The sequence below is a fragment of the Thamnophis sirtalis genome, unplaced genomic scaffold (genome assembly GCF_051295495.1).
Source record: "Thamnophis sirtalis isolate CommonGarterSnake01/CBP01778 unplaced genomic scaffold, rThaSir2_p1.2 scaffold_10, whole genome shotgun sequence".
In the NCBI taxonomy this organism is placed as follows: domain Eukaryota; kingdom Metazoa; phylum Chordata; class Lepidosauria; order Squamata; family Natricidae; genus Thamnophis; species Thamnophis sirtalis.
The window spans coordinates 46,262,513-46,278,260 of record NW_028261390.1 but is presented as its reverse complement, the minus strand read 5'-3'; the positions used below and the strand labels follow the sequence as shown (position 1 = coordinate 46,278,260).

General features: G+C 38.8%; 1 protein-coding gene across 2 annotated transcripts in view; it reads right to left on the bottom strand.

Moving 5' to 3' along the window:
• Positions 1 to 8,576, bottom strand: part of PDLIM3 (PDZ and LIM domain 3) — a 32,170-nt gene extending 23,594 nt beyond the window's left edge. The window contains exon 1 of one of the 2 annotated variants that reach the window (XM_087724514.1): positions 8,101 to 8,576. In XM_087724514.1, coding sequence (XP_087580640.1) covers positions 8,101 to 8,193 — 93 coding nt within the window. In that variant the 5' untranslated portion in view covers positions 8,194 to 8,576. The remainder of the gene's footprint in view (positions 1 to 8,100) is intronic. The other variant, XM_014066222.2, reaches the window with a different exon arrangement.
• Positions 8,577 to 15,748: the final 7,172 nt, after the last annotated feature.

Here is a 15,748-nt window from a genome sequence, read left to right as displayed (position 1 = left end):
CAAGATAAAGTTAATTTCCCTGTGTTATGATCATTACTTTTTAAAGGGTCTTTAAGAGTTCCAAGATATTTTTTTCTTTAAGCAAATATGCATGGGAGCATCTCTGGCAAACAGTACTGTCTACTTAAGTGAGTCATTGCTTGGTTTTTCTGTAACTATAAACTTTTAGGAAGTTCCAAGCCAAATCTGATCTCTAGGAGGGATGGGAAAACTGGTGCTTTCCATATTTTGAATTTCAATTTCAATGATATTTATTTTTCTTTTGGGTTAGTTTTTTTGTTAAACTGCAGGATCTTAATTTGGCATCTTAATTTGTCCAGGAGAATGTTTGGATAGGAATTGGCAACTGCCAACCCCCATTTTAACTCAGAATAACAGAACAACAGAGTTGAAAGGGAACCTGGAGGTCATCTAGCCCCTCCTGCTCAAGCAGGAAACCCTATACCATTTCAGAACAAATGGTTGTTCAATCATTTCTTAAAAACCTCTACTGTTGGAGCACCCACAATTTCTGGAGGCAAGTTGCTCCACTGATTAATTCTTCCCGTCAGGAAATTTATTATTACTTCTAGGTTGTTTCTCTCTTTGATTAGTTTCTATGCAATGCTCCTTGTCCTGGGTTCAGGTCCTTTGGAGAATAGCTTGACTCTTTCTTTGTGGCAGGCCCTTAGTCATTGGAACACTGCTATCATGTCATCCTGTGTCCTTTTCATCAAACTAAACGTAACCAATTTCTGCAACCATTCTTCATATGTTTTAGCCTCCAGTCCCCTAGTCATCATTGTTGCTCTTTTCACTCTTCCTAGAGTCCCAGCATCTTTTTTTTTAATATTGTGGCAACCAAATCTGGATGCAATATTCCAAGTGTGGTCTTATCAAGGCATTACAAAGTGATACTAACACTTCCCATGAGCCTGATTCTATCTTCTGTTAATGCAGCCTAGATCTGTGTTGGCTTTTTTGACAGAATACTGCTGGCTTATATTTATGGTAAATGGCTGTCCATAGAACTCCAGGATCCCTCTAGCAGTTACGACTATTGAGCCAGGTACCACTTATACTATACCTGTGTGTTTGTTTTTATCGATTAAATGTAGAACCTTATTTTTCACACCACTGATTTTAATTTTGTTAGGGCCCAGTCAGTGGTGGGTTTCAATTTTTTTAGAAACTATTCTGTGGGTGTGGCCTATTTTGTGGGCATGGCTTGGCAGTCATGTGACCGGGCAGGTAACTTGACATCATGCACACTCAGTCACATAACCCCCCCTCCAAGGCATGTGGCAAACATTTTTGGGACTCCTATGAAGGGGGGGGGAAAGAGGGGAAAGCCTCCCAAAAATAGACAACTGGAGGATTGTGGGTTGAAATTAGGGAGACCGTAGAAGGCAGGATAGAGAGGAATCCAGTAGAAAGCTATCACACGCTGGGGAAAGAACTTTGGGAGAACGGAGGAGACATGACAGAAGGGAATCCAGTAGAAAGCTACCACATGCTGGGGAAAGAACTTTGGGAGATCGGAGGAGGCACGACAGAGGGGAATCCAGTAGAAAGCTACCACATGCTGGGGAAAGAACTTTGGGAGAACGGAGGAGACATGACAGAAGGGAATCCAGTAGAAAGCTACCACATGCTGGGGAAAGAACTTTGGGAGATCGGAGGAGGCACGACAGAGGGGAATCCAGTAGAAAGCTACCACATGCTGGGGAAAGAACTTTGGGAGAACGGAGGAGACATGACAGAGGGGAATCCAGTAGAGGAATCCAGGAGAAAATTCATGAGCTTGCCACTGCTGTCTGGTGGATTGTGCCGCTGGACCGCTCCATGCTTCTCCGTTCACCACTTCCACTCCCAGGTATGGGACTTGACACCGAATTGGGATAGTGCGAACGGGCGGGGATGAGTGAGGAGCAACAGGGCCGGGGCAGGTGTTCCGGAAGTTACTTCCGGGTCCACCGGTGGAACCTCCTCTCACTGGATCGGTAAATTTCACCATCTGGTTTTCCCGATCCGGTGCGAACCGGCAGAAACCCACCACTGGGCCCAGTGTTCAAGTCTGTCAAGATCCTTCTGTATCTTGAGCCTATCTTCTGGAATGTTGGCTGTTCCTGCCAGCTTGGTGTCTGAAAATTTGATGAGTTCCTCTTCTATCCCCTTACTTAAATCATTGATGAAGATATTGAAGACTACCTCAAAAGATCATGATCTCATTGCAAAGTCAAAATGTCCATTTTCAACTGCTTTCCATGTCTCCAAATAAAATGCAAAACAGGTGCTTTTAGCTTAGGCTAGACCAAAGACAGCCATTTTGCTGTTTTAACCTTTCACTCCATCACTTTTGGTCTGCCCTAATATGGTGACAGCATGGTATTTCCAGATCATTACTGGGACATCTGGAGGCTTTTCAAAAAAGTTGTCCATCATTGCTCTAGGAAGATGCATGGCTAAAGCAAAAGTTTTTCAGAATACTTTTTTTATAAGTAATGCTCTTTGAAAACAATGGCACTTACTTTCAATAGACATCATCAGATTTGCGAGTCAATTTATTAAAAGCTTGCACATTCTTACTAATAAGAAATGAAGAAATAAAATATATTCTGGATAGTTTTGCACACTGGTAGCTTTAACTCTGAGACACTTATCATCAATCAACTTAGTAGGTTTCCACTAAAGTCATTTAGAGCAATTGGCTTCAATAAAAGTTGATCCAATAAATTCAGGACCTCAACTTTAGTATCAAGCAGTAAAGATATTACAATAATGGATTGGTCCGAAAATGTCTATAAGTATCAATGTATTTTTGCTGGTCTTTTAAAAAATATTGCATCATTATGCAACCATGAAAAACCACCTAAAGCATATGTTAATGGCAAGCAAACAATATTAATAAAACAGCAGATACTATCTTTACATATGTTTTTCCTTGTACATATGACTTGCAGGCTGCCTCCAAAGGAGCAATTAATAAATCTTCTCATGCAGCTACTTGTTCCATGGAAATTCAGAAAGTTTATTTTGCACTAATTTGCTATAAATATAGTTAGCTCTTTTTCTGTTAATATCACTTTAAATTTTACTGTGTCCTATAAACAAATGCCAAGTAGAAGTCAGACATGGCTAAATATTTTTCCTGAGAGATAATGGGAAGTATTTTAATTCCATAAAAGGAAATTCAGCCCCAAAACACCACAATCTCTTCTATTGTTTTAAACTTAACCTTTATTTCCTTTTTCCATGGAAGATGCCAAGTGTGTATGTCACAGCAGTTTAGGAGTGCCTCTGTGCGTTTTACAGAGGTTAAGCTGTTTAGAAAGAGAAACTTTCTGGGAAACAAACAGCCAATTATTTAGAATACCATCTCATTTTTTTTGTTAAAACTTAGTTTGGCAATCCCATGCGTATTTCCTCAGAAGCCAGCCACAGGAAGTTCAACTGGTGTTATTCCAAAGTAGAAACAGAGGTTTAATTTAATTCTCCCGATCAAATACAAAAAGAAAAGCTTTTGTGACAGCTTTTCTGAAGTACGGCAAACTTTCACAAATGGCAATAATTCACCTCTTTAAAGACTATTTATATAGATTGCTGTTCTGCAAATAAATAGTGGATCTTTTATAGGGTAATACTATTTGGTGAAATTAAAATGATAATAAGATCAATGTATCGATCAGAAGTTTGGGAATGTTTATTTTATTGTAAAGGTACTGCTCATCTGTTACTATTTTTCAAAAATTCATTTAATAAAAGCCACTAATAAAAAGATTAGAGTTTTTGTGCTCGACTTTTCTACAGGACTAGATGAAATATAAAGTCAAATACAGTATTAGAAAAATTGTCTGTAATTTCCATTACACACTCATTTTTTAATACCAGAGACCCTCGGGATCTGTGACCAATTAATTATAACTTAGTGAGGTTGGCCCAAAAAGTTTAGCGAAATGTGATCGATGAAACCATTTCAAAGTTACTTATTTAAAACATTTAAATACCGTCGGTTATGCCATACATCTCCAGTCAGAGTACAATACTAAATACATTCTATAGGATTTAAAAATAACAAAATGATTAAAATTAATGAAACAAAGCATATCAAATAAAGCAGTAGCTCTGAGTTGTGGCACATGAAATCCATATGCCAAAGTAAAAAAGTAAAAAAAAGTAAGTAAAAAAGTAAGTTTCTAATATATGTATTAATTCTGAAGCAAGTCTAGCATGTGCTTTTATCTCTGAGGAATGTGCTTCAGAGAATGGATGCCTATATGAGTGGCTTGATGGCCTAGTGGTGAAGACAGCTGCACCTCACCCAAAAGGTTAAGAGTTCAATCCTAGGTAGTGGTAGGTTTCTCTTTTAGGGCGAAAAGAAAAAAAAATCTGCCACAAAGGGCATCTAGCAAGTAAGCTCTCAACTCCATCCAGTTGCCCCAACCCTATTTTGAATTAAGGGATTACAGGGTCATAAAAAGAGAGGGGCTTTTTTTTTTTTTTACAGTCGATGCCAATATAGAAAAAGGCCTCTTCTTGGCAGATGCCCAATGAATATTCACCACCAGGACAAATTCCATTGATAATCTGACGAGCAGACTCCTGTGGGAAAAGGTATTCTCTCGGGAACCCTAGTCTCAAGGAATTTAGATCTTTATATGCAGAAGCAGTTTGTGACACTTTTTCGATAAAGGTGTTTATTATATTCCAGGAATCAGGCACTCTGAAAAATTACCAGTAGCAGTTTATCATGGTGCTCTTTCAGCCTCATAAAGGAACCCATAAATAAATGACCTGCTTTTTTTACAATCACTTTTTATCACCTGGAGGACATAAATGGAAAGGTGTATTTCTATGTTGGGTGCAAAATAGGAGCCTTCCCACATTAAGTAGATTACTTTCTGCACTAATTAAAGAGAATGAATGGAATGCATCTTTCTTCTACTCTCAGTCCAACTTTCTTGCCTACCTGCAATTTGAGTTCTCTATGGCAGACAGGTACAATTAAGACCAGTTTGATCAGATTTCTTTCTCTCTCTCTCTCTCTCTCTCTCTCTCTCTCTCTCTCTCTCTCTCTCTCTCTCTCTCTCTCTCTCCTCTCTCTCTCTCCTCTCTCTCTCTCCTCTCTCTCTCTCTCTCTCTCTCTCTCTCTCTCTCTCTCTCTCTCTCTCTCTCTCTCTCTCTTTCTTTCTCTATCTATCTCTTAAATGAATCAAAACATATTCTGGAGTTTTCTGTCCCACTTTTGAATTGGTTGCCAGAATGTGCCCACAAGTCAATTGGAAAAGGGATAGAATCCAACATTCCAGTCGATATCCCTCCTTGTTTCAGCTGTCTAGCTGTTTCTATTCCCATGAGAGTCTTTGTCTTGTTTTGGGATATGTGACCAAACCTTAAGAGCACTAAGTCTCTGGATGCTTCACATTGCCATGATTTACTTTACCAAGGTACTTACATAGTTACTAATTAATGATAACCTAAGGGAATTCTGAGACTGCAGACACAGGCCTTTTCTTCCCCTATTTTTTTTTCCGGAGCAGGTGTACATCCTTCTAACCCAAGTACCAAAATGCAGAAAGATGGCATTTTTAATTTCTAAAAACTCCGTAGGGCCTTCTTGAGGCCTATGGGCTTTGTCGTAAATAAGGATGATTGCTGCAAATCCTTTGCCATTTTAATTTTTTTAATTAATCTGTTTAACCAAATAAACAGAGAAAGGACAGGGAGACCTGAAGACAACCCGGAAGTTTCTGCAGACACACAAGGAACAAATAGGTTTGTTTCTTTGTTTAAGGTTTCTCAACCTTAAAATGTGGGTAACTCTCCCAGAAATCTTCAGTCAGAAACACTGGGCTACACTGAAGAAGATCATAGAGTCCCTCTGTCAAATTCAGGAGAAGCTGCAGGGTGATTTATGTTAGGCAGGACAAATTGCATTGCACACACATTTAACTCTGTGTCCCCAATATCCTGCTGCCAGTCTCAGTATCTGGAGTTTTAAACAGATGCCTTTTTGCCTGAGGTGGGCTGGGGGCTGAAATCATCTAATGGCAAGGCTGGCCTTATGCATTTCTCCCCCACTCCCCGCTGCACTGCCTGGAGCCTGCCTGTGCCTCTTATTTGTTGTATGTGTGGGTGTTGATGAGACATAAAAATCCCTCACATTATATTAAGATATTACAATCTGGATAGCCTTGTTTAATTATTACCAGGGGAAGGCAAACTCTAAAGAGGCTAGAAATCAGCCATATTTCTAGTTCATGAGAGCACTGAAATGCTTGGACATCCAGTGTTATCAGTTGCAGTAAAAGGAGAACTATAGAATCAGTGTTTAACACAACACTAATTCTATAGTTCTCCTTTTACTGCAACTGATATAGTCTATAGTAGTTAGGAATCTGGAAGGATCCGGTTAGTGGGAAGAGAAGGCAGTAAAAAGGACAATCAAGCCCTCAATATTTTATTACAGGCATTACTAATGCAGGAGGAAGGGGTGTGTTCATATGATTAAGTATTTCTCACTCATACAGGGAAGTTACGTGGGGAAAGGAATTACTTTTTATTTAATTCTCTATACAGATCCTGGATTTATCTAGGCATAGCAAGCAAGGCAAAAGAGAAATCCTGCATAGGCAGCTAGAATCAAACTCAAACGCTTCTTCTCCCGATATTCAGTACTCCCAAGGCCTAAAACCCCAATGACCTGTTCCAGGTTGACAACTGCTCCATACAAAATAAACTCTTAGAGTATAGAGTTGCATTTCAACAGTCATAATCTAATTTTGATGCCCAACGTTAAGGTGACAGCACATAGTGCAGTGTTACCCTGCAAAGTCTCACTTGGACAATGCAAGATGTTCAACTAAATTTATACTCTTAGAACCACTTATAAGTAGGGGTCCTCCCCTTGTATTTGACATGACACACATTAAATCAGGACTTGATTTACACTTACGTTTTTGCATGCAATCTTTATTACTTTTATAAATAACTTAAAGTTGCAAACATATCCAACACACTTACATTCCTATTTCTCCCACAACAATCCTGTGAGATAATTTGGGCTGAGAGAAGGGGGACTGGCCCAAAGTCACTCAATTGGCTTTCATGGCTAAGATGAGACTTGAACACAATCTCACTTACTAACCTAGTGCAGAGTTTTTACATTTAGCAAGCATATCTGCATTGCAATGGTACATGGCTCAAGTTGTCATCAACCCAGGCCCAATAGTTTCCCTCTTTTTAGTTTCCCATCCTCCAAAAACAAAGCCCTTCATTTCCTGTATTTGCAAGGTAAACACTATTTTTGTATGCTAAGGTATGGGTCACTGCTTCCAAGCTTTAACAATACAAGTAGATGAGAGTAAAATTTAAAGCAAAGCAGCAGCAGGCATTGCTTCATCCTTACAAAGTTCTGAAAGTATATATATAGTTTTGCAATAAAAACGTACACACAGATGGCAAAAGAATTTCTTAGAAGGGAATCCCTATATAAGCTACTGGACTACTCTGAATCCTTTCTTCCAATGGATTTTATTTTTTGAGGAAGGTTAAAGTAGGACTGACCTCTTGTTTTCAGTTCAGTGTGTTGGGAAAAAATTCATTCCTACAAGCGCAGGGAAAAGAATATCAAGGAGATGTGGATATTCAGAAGTATCTACAAAATACGGTCCTTAAATTCTTCTGCATCGGGACTAGTTGATCCAACTTTATTAATCTATAAACCATGGTTTTACACACTACAATTGAATCAGACTTACTCTCTGCACTACAAATCAGACTTTGGTAACATAATATACTTCTAGTGAACAGAAAGACCTACTAAAGCCATCACAGGTAAAATGGTCACAAGACGAGTCACAAACGAGGGGATAGCTAAATTACGCGTTGCCATACATGCATTATCTCCCAAAGTTACCCGGGGGAATGCCAAGGTCCCTTTTCCCTTTCAAACTTTTAAACTTGGACAACCAGCTGTTGACAATCAATCTATCTTTAAAGCGAACCACCTGCAGCAAACCCAATCCGAACAGATTATTTTGGGCATAAATACGAAGACAACCTAGACCAACTCCCCTTTTCAAAAGGAAAACCGAAGAGCCGCGATCGGAAAGGACGTACCCTCGTTATAATTAATGGCTGGTTAAAATCGATGCCTCCCGACAGCCTGAAGCCCCAAGGCGGAGGTCCGGGAAGAAGCACGTTTTGTGGCATGTTTGCGGCTACTTTGGGGTGGGGAAAACCCTCTGTTCCGCTGACTTTGGCTCCGCTCCTAAGGGCGGCTTCGCTGGTGCGACCGAGAGTTCTTCGCTCTGACCGCTGCAAGATCCCCTTTGCTCCTTCCGGCGACGAGATCACCTCTTATCTGCTCCTGGCTGACGTCAGCGGGCCCGCGTCCCCTCCGCCCCGAGCAGGAGGGCCAACTTTGGTCAACGAAAGGCCGGGCTGGAGAAGTCGCTCACAGGCTGCGTGTTTGGCCGTTTCCCGGGAGTTTCCCCAGGCTGCGCTCTCTCAGCTTCGAGTTACAACCTCGGATTTAGCTCTGCCCTGAAGCCTGCCGGGCGGTGCGGTTTCCCCTGCGCCTCTCCCGGCTGCTTCCGCCTTGCAGCCCGACGTTTCTGGAAGGGACAAGATTATAAACCCTCTGAAGAGGGGGGGGGGAGTGTGGGGCGTCGCTTAACCTGTAATAAAGGGCGTAGGATCCACCTGCCTCTCTTTCTCCGGCTTCCCTTTATTTAGTTGGATTTTCCACTCCCAGTTGAAAATGTAAGCTCCTCGGGGCAGGGTGTTCTTTTGAAGTTTATAAAGTTCAGAGGTATAGCTAGTACTCCCAGCATAAATACTTCGCGAATGGGCAATTCGATAAAGCACTTACTTGCCTTATTTCTTCTTAAATTAAAACCACCAACATCTGTCTACCAACAGATGTTATTACTTATTCATGTGATCTAAATATGTTTACCCATCTCCTTGGGCAAGATGAAACCTCAGTTTTTATCCCATGTGGCTCTATCTGCCTTTTGAAGATCTTGGTGGGGAGATGAATTTATGGTTGCCATATGGTCTGAATGTCACTCTGGCCAGCGTCACCCAATGAGACACAATGAGAGTTGGTTATCTAATTCTTCCTCCCCTCCCCAGCCTGCAGTTGTGTAGGTACTGACCTGAGAGTAATCCCCATTCAATTAAAAAATGCAAAATATCAAACTACCGTAAATCTGTTCCATCACTGGATCTGCACTCGATACTTGTTGAAATTAGCCTAACACTTAATGAGTTAGACTTGGGAGAAAATCAGTATAATTGTAGAGTTCATGCTGGTTTGGTTATATTCTTACTGAGATACTAAACAAAAACACTTAAAGATCTAATTTTCCATTTGAATGTAGACACATTTATTCAACCACATTATGTCCAATCCTCAAAGGCAGGGTTCCAAACAAGGTTTATTTGTGGTTAACTCATCTTTGCTTTGTTTTATCCATACCTAGAAATTAACTTTTTGTACAATTAACTTTTCTTCGAGCCTTTGGAAACAGGTATCCAAGGAAAATAGGAACAGAAGAAGACACAGCTGTAAGGACTCCACCCCTGTGTTTGATGTAGTCATTAAAAAAAAAATTAAAAAAACCTTCACAGGGACATCCCCAGGGATGGGCAAAAAGCCAAAATGGTAGTTATAAATACATGATTGAAGCACAACCCTCTGGCCATGTGTGCAACTGTCATCTTTTTTTAACTTTCCTGGGGTGGTCCTGGGAAGTAACAGCTGGTCACACTCAACTATCCCACCTTAAGTTAGGATACTTAGGGTAGGTGATTCCAGCAAACTGAGACCACGTTGATTTTTCTGGATAAACTTGGTTTATCCAGAAGTCTCATTCATTCCAGATAAGTCTCCAAAGATTAGATATATGATGATCCTAAAACAGTGCCTGAGAAGATTTGTATTGGAGACCTTCTAGTCCACCTTCTAGTGGTTGACCAGAAGCAAGTAGGATACTTTGCTGCTACATGCAAGCACATCAGCAGTCTCCTTATGATCCTCAGCAGCTAATGTTCAGCTTTAACATTTTTATTGAGTTTTAAAATATTGCAAAGTACAAAAGTAAATAGAAAAGCAATGGGGAGGAAAAGGGGGAAGAGAAGTGAGGATAATAATAATATGAATCAGCCATTTCTGTAAAGATTTATCAATCTATTTGGCAAAATCCAAAATCGAAGTTTCATTCTTTTCCACTTTAAGCTCGAAGTTCAGAAGCAGTCTTCCAAGTGGAAACATCTCAGCAGCTAATGTTTTGCAACTTTCTACTTGGCCTTTTTGTATACTTTATTTTGTTATGTTTATTTTAACCAAAAAGAGAGAAAGAACTATACTCTAGGTCAGTTCTGACTGGAATGACTAAGTCCTCTAAGTTAAATGACTCCTAAAGCCACAGCTGTTGAGAGTTAACTGGTACAAACTAAAATGATTCGTATGTACAATGATGTCATGAAGTTATGGCTCCCTCCCGCTCAATGTGGCCATTTATGTCATTGGAATTTATGCATCTCAGACTTTTGCTTAATGTTAAATAGAATCGACTAATGATGGCTGATTCAATAAATCATTGTTAAATCATAGTTTACTATGGTATGTGAACCCATGTGCTTTAACATGTGACATGTTTAACATGTTTCTATGTGCTTTAACACAATGGGAAATTATTTAAATGTTATCTGTGGCCTTTATGTTATGACCAAACAGCTAGTGTGTTGCTTTCTGAAGTCTTCTATGACAACCCTGGTTAATTTATGAAGAGCGAAAATAGCTATTTTAATTGAAGTAATCTCTCCTCAAAAATGAGATAGGCTTTGTCACTGGTTGGCACAGACTTTAAAAGATTCTGGCTGAATGATCAGCTGATGTTATTTAAGTCTGGATAACATTTTCACTTATTTCCCCGGAGAGTTGGTTTACTCCTTCCCTGTTGCTAGACCAAGGTTGACCATATTTCTTAGTTCTTAACGAACAGTAGCAGCTGCAGGACAAATATGGTGGCATGACTTCTGTCTACATGTGGGATGCAAGCCAATACTTGAGCAGCTACAGAATCCGGTTAGTTATATTGAAACATTTGCCTGAGTTGGCAGATACAGTGATTTAGATTGCAGTAGACAAAGCAAATAGTTCCACCCTCCTTTGTCTAACCTGTGCAGGATCTGTATGCAGTCTCTTTGGTAAAAGAGGTAGTGAATGACAATAATTTTCTGAATGCAATTCTCCTTCAAAGGTCCCCGATACAGAATAAATACTGTTTTATTTTCCTTGATGTATGTGTACACGAATCAGGTATTTTAGCAATTTGTCATAACTGAGAAGAAATTGAGAAGTAACTGAAATTCAGGTTCCAATTGCTGCTATGTTATTTGTTTTTTGAATGTGATATCTGATATGCGCACTAGGGAAATTTTAATGATGTTTGTATGTTTGTGCTTATTCAAACATTTGTTCTTCAACTTGAAATGTCCTTAAAAACAAATCAGCTGTTTCCTGTCTTCTGGGAAGCAATTAGAAGTTTTTCTGGCAACAATCATGCTGTGGTTTCTTTTGTATATTGAGTTTTTCTATATATTATATGAAAAAATGAACACTGAGAAATAAAAAATACATGCCTTCTATATTATTCCAAATAGTTTTTGCATATTGGGTTGTAGAATTAAATTAGTATTTAAATTCATGTAGTTAACTATTTTAAAAGTTGGACATATGTGCAACACAGATTTCTAAATAGTCTCTAGTTGTGATTCCTAGCACCAAAAAGTTTGCTGAGAAAGAATAGTAAATTGTTCAAACTAATCATATTTGTTTTCTTATTAGTTTCTAAACTATTAATATGTAAATAAATAGAAAATGGACATTAATAAAACAAGGTCCACCAAAATAAAACAAATATGTAAAATAACATGTCAAGAAAAGAGAGAAAGAGAGGAGAGGGGAGGGAGGGAGAGCTAATGAATCAATATTCCCTCTTGAGCATTATATCTTTAAATATTAGCTAAACACATCAATTTGTTCCTGAAAAGATAAATAATCATCCAATAGCTACAAAATAGTAATTTTTGTATATTATTCTGGAATTTATAATAATTATAGAAATATGACATAAAGAAGACACAATGATTTTCTTTGATAGTCTTCATTCTTTTCATTTCTTGATGCATATTCATGCCTTCCTGTAGTCTTACTAGAATATTCCAACAGGGTGATTATTGATATAGAATATGTTAAAGGATTCCAAAGTATTGTAAGTTTGCTGGCTATGTTTACGTTGAAAATAAATTTTAAGATAGTATTGTATGGAACTGTGGTGATTAAAATGACAGGATGACAGACGCTACAGGATGACTGACACACCATCTCTTTTGCAGGTATGTCAGAATCTCAGGCACAGAATGGATGAGGCTGTACTTATGTTGCTTTGGTGCCATCTTGACCTCCTCCCACCCCTACCTGACACTGCTATCATTCAAACCAGAATGACAGATTGGAAAAGTGTCATGTGCATCAAGAATAGGATCGATATCCCAATGTCCCAACAACGGGATTAAATGTCTGGGTAGACTTGCAGCTGAACGTGTGCAATAGATGAGGTATTATTAATTTTAAAGAGTAATTTGTATTGTCACATGGGTTATTACGGAATCTAATTTGCTTCATCAGATTAATGGAGTAATTTCTTGTAAAAAAAATTTCTCCACTTGAAGGATGGAAGAAAGGGGAAGGCAGTTCTTTGAATTGTTTCAGGAGCCAGGAGGCACAGAAACAAAATTGCTTGATGTTTTTAAACAGAATAATAAACTCTGAGCTGATTGATTATAGTTCTCTTTTGATCATGAGTATTACTATACAATTTAAGTGATGGACATTGACCCTGCCTCTCCTGCTGACCCTTCCTTTCTGACCTTTACTGCTCCTTTGTTCTCTTCTGTCTGCAGTGAGATTGTGTGAAATAAATGAAAGATGATGTCACGGTACTCAAAGAAGACAAACACATCATTTGAAAAAGCAAGTTAGTGTGTACATGGGGAAGATACAGAACTTACCGCTGAAATACCATATACAACATATATGCTTATGAAATAATACCAGAACCTGATGTTTTTTAAAAGAAATTTCTAGTTAAGTAAGGATGCCACATAAAAAATTCCTGTTATTCTTCTACCCCTGAATGAATAGTAAAGTGTAAACAGGAAAAGGCTGTATATGTAAATTACTCTAGGGAAGGATACAGTTCAAACACCTAGATGTGGGGCTGGCTCAAAAAGTGGGAAATAACAGATCAAAATGCTGTTGGTTTTTTTTTTTCTGATTATGTCCTTAAAATGTGCAAATGATTCATTTTTAGCCATTGAAAAGGGTGTTGGCTAAGGAGGCTATTGTGAAACATCCCAAAAATGCAAAAAATATGAGGAAGAATGCACACTATGTTTGAACTTGTCTATATGCTATTGCATCAGTACTGTATGCATTTAAGTCACAGCGGTGCCAAAATTAAGCCCCTTGCAAACTTATATTTTCATTTAACAATTTGTTCAATCTTCCAATGGTTGTTTATGGCAAAAATAAATACTTCATTTTTCTCTACCAGATCAGGGTCTGCTTCCCCACTTAGTTTGTTATTAGCCCAATTTGTGAAATGAATTCTGTGTAACTGTCTTAAGGATGGTTAGCTTAAATATGTATTTCCCAGAGAACTAAAATATCATTTTCCTACTTGGGAGGCTCAATGACTAAGACGCTGAGCTTGTCGATCAGAAAGGTAGTCAGTTTGGCAGTTCAAATCCCTAGTGCCACGTTAATGAAGTGAGCTCCCATTACTTGTCCCAGCTTCTGCCAACCTAGCAGTTCGAAAGCATGTAAAAATGCAAGTAGAAAAATAGGGACCAGCTTTGGTGGGAAAATAACAGCGTTCCATGTCCCTATGGCATGCCAGCCACATCACCACAGAGACATCTTTGGACAATGCCGGCTCTTCGGCTTTGAAACAGAGATGAGCACCTTCCCCTAGAGTCAGGAATGATTAGCATATATGTGTGAGGGGAACCTGTAACTTTACCTTTACTTGCCTTAATGTACTTGAATTAAACGTAGTCACTGTTTTCATGGAGAGAATATGTTATAACAAATGTAATTATCTATAGAGACTTAAGCGATTTCAATATACTCCAATCCATCTTCATAACATTCTGCTACAACTTTAGAATTTTTTTGTGAGGCATAAGTCTTATTTAGAGATTCCCAATATGTATTCTGTTTCTACCATAAGGAAATGTGATTTCTGAAATCTCATTTGTTGGTTTAGAGGTGATGATAATGTCCATCTCAAAAGAGATTTAAAATGTTCTTACAGATCTAGTACAGAAAAAAAGGGAAGTGTCTATTGCTCTACAGATACTTTGAACCCCACCCTCCAGAGCATGTTGTCTGAAGTTGCTAAGATTTAAGGCACTGGACTATTTGGAGACCCATAGGAGTACTCAGTGTACATTTGGAGTAAACTGCAAAATTTAATCATGGAAGATCTCTTGATATCTCAGAGGAGCAACCAGTGATTTCTCTCAGTATCTACTAGAGGTAGGTCCTGATTCAGAAAGTAAGATCTACACTTCAGAAGACTTCTACATGCATAGGTGAGAATCATGCTTGTTTCCCAAAGTCTCAGGATCTTCAGAGAAGATGGGAATGTGAACTAAATGACTTTTAAAAGACATGTAAAATAATGGGAAGGGAATTATTTTTTGCTTCCAAGTGAGTTTAAAAAAAAACCAGGGATGAATTAAGGTCAATACAGTATAAGGGAAAAGAATCTTCAGTGAGTCTTTTAACAGATGGAGTCTCTTAAGCCCCTGCCTGTATTCATCACTGTTTCACATTACAGTCCCTTGTGCTGGGACACAGCCTTCCCTGGAAGGCAATCCAAGGCTGAATAGTGAAATGACCGCACTGGGAAAGTGTAGCAATCTCTCTCAGTGAGTCACAGTCACTGAAAAGAGGAAGATATTTAAAGGACTTTAGGCAGCCAATAAAACTGGGCAAGGCACTAGATGAAGCTGAAGTGCAATTTCCAGCAGATACATCACCCTGGCTAATAGTGAAGAATTTGAGTTCAATCTCCATTCTTTATGTGTCATCATTGGTAATCAACCGTGATGAAAGAATCCTCAGATTCTGGTTTCATTTCAGAAGGTCCTAGTATGATCAGCAGTTTGACTACCATCACCCTTAAACACTTTTCCTCACACTTTGAAGTGTGTGAGGAAGCCATAGAGAGGCACTGCTGGTTTAAGAGTTACTATTTTGATCACCCATGGTGTCCTGAATATCACAGCCTTCTATGGCATGAATTACTGCATAAATCAGTTTTAATATAAATTCCAGAGCACTCGGTCTCTTGTTTTCATCCTTTCTTGTTTCTTCTAGTATAATGTACTTTCATACAGAGGAAGAAAGCTCCAGTGAACATTGTTCTTCTTCTTGGCTACAGAAAATAGTTTGTAAATAAAATATTTATTGCAAACCTTTTAATAGAACAAGATAAGGTTTTTTTTGGCCTTTTGGTTGGCTTCAATAGACAGCCGGGTTCCAGTCTACCTTCGCTCTTTGGCTGGCTTTGGGGGAGTTGATTTTTCTCAGCCCAATTCATCTCATGGAGGAAAAACAATGGGACGAGAGAACATTATGTATACAACATCAAGCTTCTGAGTGAAAACGAGGATCATTTTAGAT